At 38.9% G+C, this 11,333-nt stretch overlaps 3 protein-coding genes across 4 annotated transcripts; 1 reads left to right on the top strand and 2 right to left on the bottom strand.

Annotated features, from left to right (window-relative positions):
* The first annotated feature begins 192 nt into the window (after nucleotides 1–192).
* Nucleotides 193–910, top strand: LOC124201219 (cytochrome c oxidase assembly protein COX18, mitochondrial-like). Its single transcript, XM_046597729.1, has 4 exons — nucleotides 193–345; nucleotides 410–547; nucleotides 618–765; nucleotides 821–910. The coding sequence occupies exons 1-4, from the start codon at nucleotides 193–195 to the stop codon at nucleotides 880–882; spliced, it is 501 nt and encodes a 166-aa protein (XP_046453685.1). The 3' UTR covers nucleotides 883–910.
* Nucleotides 911–6,647: 5,737 nt separating this feature from the next.
* On the bottom strand, nucleotides 6,648–8,010 carry LOC124200340. Of its 2 annotated transcripts, XM_046596536.1 has the most exons (6): nucleotides 7,652–8,010; nucleotides 7,502–7,588; nucleotides 7,230–7,423; nucleotides 7,163–7,175; nucleotides 6,973–7,089; nucleotides 6,648–6,905 (listed from the first exon to the last, which is right to left on the bottom strand). In XM_046596536.1, the coding sequence occupies exons 1-6, from the start codon at nucleotides 7,842–7,844 to the stop codon at nucleotides 6,778–6,780; spliced, it is 732 nt and encodes a 243-aa protein (XP_046452492.1). In that variant the 5' UTR covers nucleotides 7,845–8,010; the 3' UTR covers nucleotides 6,648–6,777. The 2 variants fall into 2 exon arrangements, with proteins under 2 accessions (XP_046452492.1, XP_046452491.1); XM_046596535.1 differs by having other exon boundaries at nucleotides 6,669–6,905; nucleotides 7,163–7,423.
* A 1,709-nt stretch (nucleotides 8,011–9,719) lies between these two features.
* Nucleotides 9,720–11,305, bottom strand: LOC124199714 (flagellar attachment zone protein 1-like). Its single transcript, XM_046595634.1, has one exon. It carries the CDS (start codon nucleotides 11,198–11,200, stop codon nucleotides 9,785–9,787), a length of 1,416 nt encoding a protein of 471 aa, XP_046451590.1. The 5' UTR covers nucleotides 11,201–11,305; the 3' UTR covers nucleotides 9,720–9,784.
* Between the last annotated feature and the right edge of the window lie 28 nt (nucleotides 11,306–11,333).

Genomic DNA, 11,333 nt, shown 5'->3' with positions numbered 1-11,333 from the left:
CTCCTTTTAGAGCTTCTTGCCGAATAAGTCAAAACACACAATGTTTCGAATCAAACCGGTCTTGTTGTTCCCAGCGGCCTCATTAAAGAAATTAGTTATATTACCACTCATTATTTGCCGAGATCTTGATTAATTTTACAAACATGTCGGGCTGCCAGCACTGCTACAGGAATTTTCACGTTTTTGAGCCAAATGTATTCAGACCTTTCAGGATCCAGCTGGGTCATGATTACCCAACATCTCCTTGAAACTGTTCATGACTACACGCACCTGCCTTGCTGGGCCACAATAGTCACAACCGTATCTCTAAGGTTGACAATCACATTGCCTTTCGCTGCCTATCAGGTAATTTATTAGTTCCACATAACCTCCAAATATTTTCAAGGTCTCGTTATTAATCTACTTCCAGCCCATCATCTACGCCAGGCTGGGAAACCTCAAACCCGAAATGGACGCCATTCTCAAGGAACTCAAGAAAGAAACTGACCGAGCAGTACTCGTGTATAAATGGGATGCCAAAAAAGCCAAACTAGCTTTCCATGTTTGTGTATTACTGCATTGTCACATTTTAACTGCGATTTTAATATTTTCATTCTATCGATCTCTTCCTTGTGCAGGCCAAGAAACAGTGGAATCTGCTCGTTCAGAGGGACAATTGCCACCAATTCAAAGCCTCAGTCCTCCTCCGCTGCCAGATTCCTCTCTGGGTTTGCATGTCAGTAGCACTCAGAAACATGCTCATGATGCTTCCTATTCAGACCATTGGTATGTTTATACAGTTAGTTCTTTCAAACAGTTTTTTTTTCTAACCAAATTTTAGATGCTCAGATTCTCCACTTGTCTCTGAGCACTGGTGGATTTGATTTTGGATCCCCAATCTGACCGAAATCTTGCCAGTCTTCATGGCCCTTACTAATTTGGTCATCATTCAAATCCAAGTGATGAGCAAAGTGGGACCCTCATCCCGCCTCTCCAATGCCATGATGAATGTTTTTAGAGTTTTCTGCCTTGTTATGGTTCCCGTTGCTGCCTATGCGCCCGCCGTATGTTTCATTCTCGTATGAATTATACCTACCCTATAGACAGTTTTATCAAGTCTTATATTCTATAACACAGGATGTTGCGCTCTACTGGACGGTATCATCGGTTTATGGACTGGCCCAGAATTTAGTCCTACTCTCGCCAAGCTTCAGGAGTTTCCCGGATACCCGTGACACCCCACGAGAGGCCTCAGCCTTATCGGCATTTCGTCAACCAAATAAAAAAAAGCTCATGTAGACTGTTTCAATAACCTCGGTAATGTTATGTTATATTTTTGCTTTAACATATTATTCGACATGACTATAAAGTTGCTTTTAATTATTTGTGTGAATATGCAGTTAAATATGGCACCAGGAATTCACTGCCACATCAACTTATCAGAGACATCATTTACATTTTTAAGCAGTGAATTTACGTAAATAATGCAGTTCTCACTATAATTTACTGGGTCGACGCCATGTAAAAATAAAGATATGTGATCGTAACTGGTAAGTGATCAATTCTGACTGTTATGTATTTGCTTATCAGAGTATAAAATTGAATGCAATGTTATTATATTTATTCAACTTTGTTGTAGGTGGACTGGCATGCCATCTTTTCTTTTTGAGGCAAGGGCGTTATTGTGCGTGTTTGTAGTTATTAGAATTATTATTTATTAGAAATGAAGCTTATCTAACAAGCCCTTCCCTTCCTGATCAAGTTGACTTTTGAATCTTTGAACTTTTGCTGGATCCCAGGAATTCATTAATGCCTTAAGCTTCTCTTCAGTATTTTCAGCACTTGAACGCTCTTTTCCTTCTATTTCTTTCTCCTGATTTATTTCATTTTCAATTTTATTTACTGTTTCTTTTAAATGTGTTGCAATTTTTATTTTCTCGGCATATTCCTTTTTCAAATTCGAATAAATATCATAATTTGTTTGAATTTTGAGTTTTGCATCGTCCACTGTCTTATTTCCATCAATCTGTTGCTGTTTTAGTTGAGCGGCCCAGTCATTCTCCGTGCCTGTGAGTTTCTTTTGCAATTTGTCCGATGACTCTCGTTTAAACTCTTCTGTAATAATCGCTTCTACATCGAATTCTTCATTTAAAAGTTTTTCATACTCATCTTCTGACAATTTCAACTCTTCTTTTTCTTTGGACAGAACATCTTCAAGATTTTCCGGGATCATTCCCTGTAATACATCACTTCTGCGATTGCGAACCTGCTTTTGATGGACTTTTTCGTCGACTTGTCGACTTAAATTGTTTTCCAGAAGAGTTTCCATATTTGTGTCGGAACTATCCTGGAAATCAGGTAAAACTTTGGGGAATTCAGGTAAGAATGTCGGGTTGGTTGGAGTTTCATCGATAAATTCAGGATAATTATCATCAATGTCCAAGTCCTTTTTTCTGGAATTTAGTATAGTCAGATTTTTTGTCCGTTCGTCTTTTTCAACTTGATGGGGGTCTATGGCATCAATGACGACTTCGGGTTCAACGGGAATGATAGTTCTCCCCGGTTTGGAGTTTATAGACTCCGGTTGGGTAAAAATGTCAGAAATTGTTATAGAAGTTGTTGCGTCTTCGATAACAATATCATTTTCTGAATATTCAGGTAAGTTAACGTCCGTATTCGTTGGGCACGGACTTCGGTTCGGGCATGATATGGTAGGCTGGTGTGTAGCCAACATAACTGTGAAACCAATCAAAAAGCCAATAGCAACAAGAGATGAAAAGAACGCAACACATTTCGCAGGGTTCAAGGTATGTCCTTCCATTTTGAATTATCGTCGATTATCGTTTGATTTTTACCCTCCAACAGCATCCCCCTTTATGCATTCGTGCAGCGAGTCAACGCATCCGCACATCTCATTGCGCCTGATTTAAAGTGGTTTTACCCCAATTTAATAATTAATTCAACAATTTTTTTAACTTGAATCGATTCATTTAATTTATTCCAACATTTGTCAGTAGTAACATTTAATTAAAGTGTAATACTTTTTTTAAAAACCAAGTTTGAAAAAATGTGTTATAGGAATTCCCAACAGTTTGAGTAAGCAACTAGCGGTCGAAATGAGAAATAGCGCTATCATTGTGATTGTGTGTAACCAGTGCTACTATGGAGTTGAACGAAAAAGGAAACTATACTTTTAGGTTCTTATTAATTAACCATCTATTATTATCCATTCATTCTATGAAATCGATTCATTTGATTTATTCCAACATTTTTCAATAGAAATAATTAAAGTCTAACAATTGTTTTAACCAAGTTTGAAATAATTGTGTTTTATAGGAATTTCCAACAGTTTGAGTTAGCAACAATTGCCGAACGACCGATAACGAGATTGAGGAAACTTTGCAAGACTAAAACAGCATCGTCCAGGAGAGAGTATTTTGCAACTTTCTTCTGTGACAAAATATACCTTTGATTTTCAAAGGTCAATTCCAAAAAAAAGTTTGGCAGACTCTGACACTGATAAAGTATACTAAAGTCTCTGACACTGCTCTCATCGAAATACATTGACAAAAATCAACAGAACTCCGATTACTCTCAGGTCACCAGAACAAGAAAAGATTGCTTAAACCCAAAATGCGCTTATTATAAATTATTTAAAGAAACAAAAATGCAGGGCTATCAGGTTTACTATTGGCAATTTGCACATGTATATACGAGTGACGCTTGAAAAGTAAAAAAAGAAAAGTAGCTCCGATGCAATCAGAGCCAAACCTTACTTGCACACCACGATTCTCGAATCAGGTTAAATGTTAAATGACGACGCGGATGAAATATTTGAGGGCAAGTTTCTTTTATTCAGTTATAAATTGCATTGCAATTTTGTCTTGTGTTAATAGCATACGTGCGGAAGTCTTCGTCGCGAGAATATTTGTGCAAAACCATCAGTTGCTTGGCTGTAAAAAGGTACATAGGCTACTAATACATTATTCAGAAGGAAACTTACTTGATTAACATCAAATAGAGAGGTAAATGCCATATATTATTAATTTATTACTTACAATTTTGTAGTTTCTCATAGTTTCAATTTACACTCAAAACTAGAATAATAATGGGTTTCGTCACTGTTGCTGTGATTCAACTGGCATTATTCCTCGTATTCTCAATAAACTGTCGAAATACGATCGGAGTTGAGCAGCATGAGCATCACGCATTGGACACAGCATTATTCTTGACCAAAGTCGATACGCAATGCATAAGTTACCGCTACGTCTTATGCCGCATGAATATGAAAACCTTGAATCTTATATACCAAGATGAAGAAATGGACGATCCGAATTTATCCGAATCGAACAACACCATATATGATTTTCAATGCGTTTCCTATCGATTCATTCCGTGTCGAGAGGTTTCGCCAGATCTGATCTTCAAAGTCGTGAATGAACAAGAACGACTTGGACAAACAAGAGCAATTTACAGCCAACGTCTAAGAAAGTGCGAAGAGGACAAAATTTACGACCTGTCTCTCCTGGCAAAAGAATCCAACTGCTTAACCAGTCGACTAGCGGAATGTGAAATTTCCCAGCTGAAATCACTTGAAAACATGAAAATGTGCAATGAGAAAGAACAAATTTTAACCCAACAGTTGAACGTGACGGAATACGAAAAATTTGTCCTGCAAAGAGACATAAACAACTTAACCGACAGAGTAAACAAATCTGAAACCTCACGTCAAAAATCAGATGAAAATTTGGAAGTGTGCAAAGAACTGGTGCATAATGTATCCTTGCAACTTGCTGATTGCGATATGGAGAATATGGGCACGAAAGAATTTGACAAGTCGACCAGCTGCCAAAACGAAACGGCCCTGCTGGTCACCGCCTTGCAGAGCAAAAGTCACTGCGAAACCAAATTGACCAACTGCCTGGAAAAAAAAGATGCTGACCTCACCCTCAAGATGTTTGATGATCTCTTGAAAGAGAGAAGAGTGTTGAGCTACATAGCCCCTTTTCTAATTAATACTCCTTACCCGGGAGTCGAAAATTACACCAGTTACGCATCAGCTCATTTAGGACTCTTCCCATTAAAAAATGTGAAAGCGCTGATGCCTGAATTCGGCCCAGTCATCAATGACGTCACATCTTTCCAATACCCCATCACCATCTCGTCATGCGGAAATCCCCAAAAACCAGATGTTTTCATAGCAGTGATATCGGCACCCGACAATTTCAAGCAACGAACGAAAATTCGACAATCTTGGAAAAATCAGATCAACTTAGTTCTAAAAAAGGGTCTCTTGGGCAGGATTCACTTTGCTTTTGTATTAGGGCGGGCAGAAGCAAATTTGACTCAACAGAGAATTGAGGAAGAAAACACCAGCAATAACGACATCATTCAGATAGAAATGTTGGATTTCTATAGAAATTTACCATTGAAGATGGCCGGACTACTCAATTGGGTGCACAACAACTGTCCTGAAATTGATTTTGTTTTGAAAGTCGACGACGACATGTACGTCAACCTGTACGTTTTATCCCATTTCGTGAAATCGTATAATGAGTCGGGTAAAATGACTATTTTCGGTCAAAGTGATTTAAACAACTGGGGTCCCGTTCGAAGTAAGTTTTATTCCAAATAAATTTCTGTAAACAAATATTTCTGCGTTGATTGCTTATAAAAATTCTTTTTGCAGATGCTGATGATCAACGGGAAATCAAGATCGATGCATGGCCATGGAATACGTATCCCAATTACGTCAACGCGCCAGCCTATTTGATGCACGGAAGTTCGATACTTCCACTTTTAGCCGCCATTCAAACTACACCATTCATTCCTTTCGAGGACGTCTACTTGAATGGAATTTGTGCGGAAAAAGCCGGAGTAAAAATTCAATTATCTTCCAACATTTTTGGCATCGATAGGTGAGTCACTGCATATATTTAGTTGGCTTTAAAATATATTTTCATTAAAAAAATAACTTCTCTTTTTTTTTTTTAATTTTATATTTGAAACAGCCTTGGAATCAGCATCATTACTGCTTTGTTTAAGCCTGGCCAATGCCAATTGGATCACTACCTAACGTGGAAAATGGGTGAATTGCGCCTAGAAGGGCACTAGCCACTACTTCTACTTAATCAACGACTTTTATCGTGGTTCCTCTTATTGCAAGCCGAAGGAATCAGTGAAATTCGGTTTTGTAAATGACAAATCGAATTATTAGCCCGAGATACAGCATTTAGGCTTGCTGCGGAAGAGACATCAATTCCAATTCTTGAACGACACTGGTATTTCCCATGGATTTTGAATGACTATAGGGCTGTTCGACATCTTTTTTAACATTTGTTGCCATCGTGGCAACGCAGCAACTCATGTATTTTTGTCTGCTACGAGTGACTTGTGTTTGTTCTGCGAAATATGAATTTTTTTGAAAAATAGTGATAGAAAAGGGGGTTGTTTTGAAGTTGTGATGTGTTTTCTTTATATATTAGTTCGTTATAGTGTTAGTGTTTAACTATGTCACTGTCTAATTATGCCAGTGGACTTAGTATTTAGGCCAAAACACGTTATTTGGGAAAGTTATTTGTGCAGACAACAATTTCAAGAGAAAAACATTCCACGAATCGTGTATCAAGTTTCAAACTAATCCCCCAAAAAGAATAACAAAGCTTTGGAAGTGTGACACTTGCAAGAAAGCTGCTCGTGCCGTAGCAGCCGCAGCGGCAAAAGCAAAGAAAAATAACTTACCGGTCGTTCCTAGTAACAGTCAAGTTCAGAGAACAGCACTTTCCAATATAACCTCAATCAGTAGGCCCTAGTGAGTGAAAAGATACAATTTGTGTACCTTCCTTTGTAAAAAAGAAAATCTCCATTTGTGAAAATGTTGTGTTTGATTAAATTATTACGAAGAAAATGGTAATCTGTTTGTGTCCCTGTTAACCAAGGTTAATACATCAAGTATTTATTGAAAATTTGTGGTTTATTATGACAATTATTCACCTAAACACACTACAGTAAGGGTACAACAGATGAACACGAAAACTGAAGTTGTTAGTGATGAATCACCGGAAGTAAATTCGACGTCCCTGATGGATTGACTTGAATTATTTAATGCAGCTGAAAATTATAAGTAATGAACCAAAATATTACTTTCATTAATTACAAAATAACATTTTAAAACATTACTTACGCAATGCATCAAAGGTGGTTTCAACCGTTATGATAGTTTCATCATCGGCAGTTGAAGTCATGTCAAAAGTTTCCGTACTTGTTGTTACATCGTTCAAGGATGGGATTGGATGAGAATCACTTATTAGAAGTGTATCTTCAATTAATGCAACATCTTCATCGAAACTGTTTGAGGTATCTTCAGTTGCAGTTTCAACATCTATCAATGGAGGTGTATCAGCCTTGTCAAAAGCAACATTGTTACGTACTTGATGATCACCATCTGTAATGACAAAATAGTTCATTCATTAAAACAACATATAGGAATGTTTTTTTACACCTGAAATGAATAATGCAATACCTAGAAATTGTTTCGTCTTATTTGATCCCACATTTATAGAGGGTGCCCAATCAACATGTTTTTTGTGGAATTCTCCACTCGGCTTTCCTGTAAGCATTTCACAAATTGTAAGATAATAGTCAATAATTGTTAGTATTAACCTATAAATACCTGTAACAAAGTGATCCGAACACACATAGATATTTTTCAAGTTGGTGTGGATGATGTAATTCATTCTCTCCAACCACAAGTCTCGCCTTACACCCTCCTTTGGTAAACTATACAGTTTTACACTTGCACTTTTCAGGTTACGGCAATTTGACACTTTGCACCATCTACTCACAGAACCTTTTTTAGTATTCATGCAGAATACCTATCAATTAGATCATTTAAAATTTTGTGATTGTTTTATCTGAATACAAACTTTCAAATTTCACAGAATAAACAAGTCACTCGTAGCAGACAAAAATACATGAGTTGCTGCGTTGCCACGATGGCAACAAATGTTAAAAAAGATGTCGAACAGCCCTATAACATTTTTTTAGTATGTAGTAGATTTAGAAAATATTATATCCAGAAAATACATTTAGATTGCATACAAATGGGATTTCATTTCTCTTAATTCAATTATTGCGACTTGAATATTAAATAGGCCATTTTGAAAAATGTACATTGGGTTGAGAGGAAGGGTTGGCAAAAAAAGTGGGTGTGTTTTAATCAGGTTGACGAATAACTAGAATGGCGTTTGATTTTTGTCGTCTGATGAACTGCTTACGGGAGGATAACCAATTCACAAGGTCATGCAAATTTGCATCAAGTTAATTTTATTTGCTGTTACTGAATTGTCGAGAATGTTTGTTTTATTGTAACTCTATACGACATTAATTGGACGTGACCATTCCATACATTGCTGGGATAAATGCCGTCAGCGATCGATCACGTTTCCATCAAACAAGAGCTACTGGTTGTTTGTCACTTTCTCAATTCGAAACGAAAATGATTCGACACGTCATCAGTTTCTTTTTAAAATAATAATAGCCTTTTATAAGTTGATTGATTGAATTTGATGTGTGCTGGCCATTGTCGGGGTTCCTCGGCGTGACATTTTATTGACTGGACCCTTTTACATCGAAAAAGAAAAAAAAAAAACGTTTGTTGTTGTTGACATTGTTGTCGTCGAGGATATAAGAAAAGGAGAACGATCTGTTCCCATTGATAAAAGACTACAACAAACTCATCCGAAAAGGAGAAAAGTTCAAATAAGCATTTCAACATTTTTCAACATTTTCAACATTTTTCAATAGAAATAATTAAAGTCTAAAAACACTTCTTTTTAACCAAGTTTTAAATAATTGTGTTTTATAGGAATTCTATCAGTGAGCTAGTAACAATTGCCGAATGACAATGACCGACGACGAGATTCTGGAAACTTTGCAAGACCAGGAGAGAGCATTTTGCTACTTTTGCTCCGGCTGAGAGGTGATGGATCATTTTCATCCGGCGGCTGCCGAAGTATCCATTTGGCTCCTGATTAGTTTGACGTGCCCAAGCCCTACAACCAGCACGATTTCAGTCGCATCTGCGATTAAGGATTTAATATCTGCCAGGGCAGAGTCATCCATACATTCGCCCGTGCGGATGGATCCGGCTGGCATTGAAAGTGGAAAGCAAGTATACGCGGACGACGTCTGGCTTAAAAGCAATCAGGGCAAATTGCCGGATCCTTATTCATCGGTCGATGGAGGTAAAATTGTATTGAATATTATGACATGGACTAGGCCTATGCTTTTATTTTAGAAATTCTACTCTATTTTTTTGTAGTTGGCAACCGGAAGGAAAAGCTTGACTTGCAAATTATACTTATTGCAAGCTCTTTCTCTCTTGACTGAAATCGAATGACTGAAATTGTCGGTTGATATCCGCCCCACAAAGACAAATTTCCTATTAGAGTGATTGTTTCTATTATAATTTAAAAATAATAATAATTCAATTAATAAAAAATATTAAAAGTAATACTCTATTCATGAGCGTAAAGAAAGGGACAAAGACGTCTATTTCGAGTGTCGTTGGCTGCGACTTGCAATAGGCCTACGCCACTGATGCCAAAGGAAAATAAAACAAAATACATATAGGTTTTCTTATATAAGACTTTTTATTTTTTTAAATCATCGTTGAACGCAATCTGCGTAAGCACGGGAGGAGTCAAATGTTTGTCTACAGAAACAATGATGGATTCAAACACATTTAGCATTAAGTCAATGTTCTATTTCAAGAGAAAGTAACGAATAGCGGGCCGCCATTCAATTAATCTCTAACTGCTGCTTCTTTACCATGCGACATAATGTAGGCCGAGAGCTTTTTCTCCCACTCGACGTTGAGCCGGTCCAGCTCGTTTTGCATAGAAACGATTATGTTCTGCAACTTGATCACCTCCTCTTTGGCTCCTTGCTGGCTGGACTCGAGCTCTTTACGCAATCGCTCGTTTTCCGTCTTGGTCGTCAGGATCTCCTTGGCCAACTTCTCGCGCTCCTCCACCAATCGATCCAACTCTTTCTGGGAAGCCTGGCTGCTCTCCTGGAACTTGACTTTGAGTTTTTCCTTGTCCTGCTCCTCCCGTTCCAGCTTCTGCGTTATCCGCACCACTTCCGTCTGCGAGCTGTTCAACTTGTTCTTGATTTTCTCGTTTTCACAGCGAAGTCGGTTAATTTCTATTTGGCAGCGTTCCTGCTGGTCGCTGCTGGTCTTGGTCATCAGAGCGATCCGCCGTTTCATGTCCAACTTGTCCTGCTCCTCCTTGGTCCACTCGTGCCGATCCTGCTGGTACTTGACGATGCGGGCGGCCAACCGGTCCATTTCTTCCTTTTGTAAATGTAAGTACTCGGTCTGGTAGCGCTGGCGTTCTGACCGGACACGGCCCAGCTCCACCCGGTGCCGTTCGTACATCTCCGAGATCAAGGTTCGATCGCTCTCGATTGAGGCTTCATATCTCTCGCTCCAGCTCTTCTCCTTTCGCTCCTGTAGCACCTCCAGCTCCACCTCGAGCTTCTTCTCGTGTTCCTCGGACTTGGAGAGCTGCAGCTGGGCCCTGTCCAGCTGGCTCTTCCTGACGTTCTGCAGCTCATCATTCGCTTTGCGGATATCCTCGCGGAACCTGGACGCCAGGAGCTCGGTCTTGTCGCTCTCGCTGCGCAGTCTCTCCTGCTCGACCAGGGCCGTGTCCAGTTTGCCTTGAAGACGGTAGACTTCGCCCTGCTGGCTACTGTCCGACTTCTCCCCCGCTTTGACGGTTTCAGCAGCTGCAAAGTTATAAATTTTGCCAACTATAATAATCTCATCTGCTGTAGAGGCAGTCCTTCGTAAATGGTTTTCCATAATAGTTGTCATGTTTGTATCGGAACTACCCTGGACATTAAGTAAAACTTTGGAGAATTCAGATGCCGGGTCGGTTTTTTGGTTTGAGCCATCGATACATTCAGGATAATTATCATCAATAGTTTTCGAATGAATCAGTCTGGGAAGTTTGGTGTTTTTAGACTCCTGATGGTAGGTTTCGCCACTAGTTATTGAAGTTGTTGAATCTTCATTAACGCGACTAACGGTAGTTTCACAAAAACAGGATGGTGGATCTGCTTCATGGGTATTAACTTGGTGCTGCATGGTTGGGGTAAGCAGCAGTGTCAAAACTATTAAGCGCACAAGGTTCAAGGTATGTCCTTCCATTTGAAATTATCGTCGATTATCGTTTGATTTTTACCCTCCAACAGCATCCCCCTTTATGCATTCGTGCAGCGAGTCAACGCGTTCGCACATCTCATTGCGCCTGATTTCAAGTGGTTTTACCCCAATTTAATAA

Source organism: Daphnia pulex, chromosome 8, assembly GCF_021134715.1.
Source record: "Daphnia pulex isolate KAP4 chromosome 8, ASM2113471v1".
NCBI lineage: Eukaryota > Metazoa > Arthropoda > Branchiopoda > Diplostraca > Daphniidae > Daphnia > Daphnia pulex.
Note: the sequence above shows the minus strand (reverse complement) of the source record. Positions and strands in the feature narration are given on the sequence as shown.

Coding starts and splice junctions, on each gene's coding strand:
- LOC124201219 (XM_046597729.1), top strand. CDS start 193: ATGTATTCAGACCTTTCAGGATCCAGCTGGGTCATGATTACCCAACAT. Junction 346..409: donor TGCCTTTCGCTGCCTATCAG/GTAATTTATTAG, acceptor ATCTACTTCCAG/CCCATCATCTACGCCAGGCT. Junction 548..617: donor AACTAGCTTTCCATGTTTGT/GTATTACTGCAT, acceptor TTCCTTGTGCAG/GCCAAGAAACAGTGGAATCT.
- LOC124200340 (XM_046596535.1), bottom strand. CDS start 7,844: ATGAATACTAAAAAAGGTTCTGTGAGTAGATGGTGCAAAGTGTCAAAT. Junction 7,424..7,501: donor TAAGACGAAACAATTTCTAG/GTATTGCATTAT, acceptor TTGTCATTACAG/ATGGTGATCATCAAGTACGT. Junction 6,906..6,972: donor CCTTACTGTAGTGTGTTTAG/GTGAATAATTGT, acceptor CTTGGTTAACAG/GGACACAAACAGATTACCAT.
- LOC124199714 (XM_046595634.1), bottom strand. CDS start 11,200: ATGGAAGGACATACCTTGAACCTTGTGCGCTTAATAGTTTTGACACTG.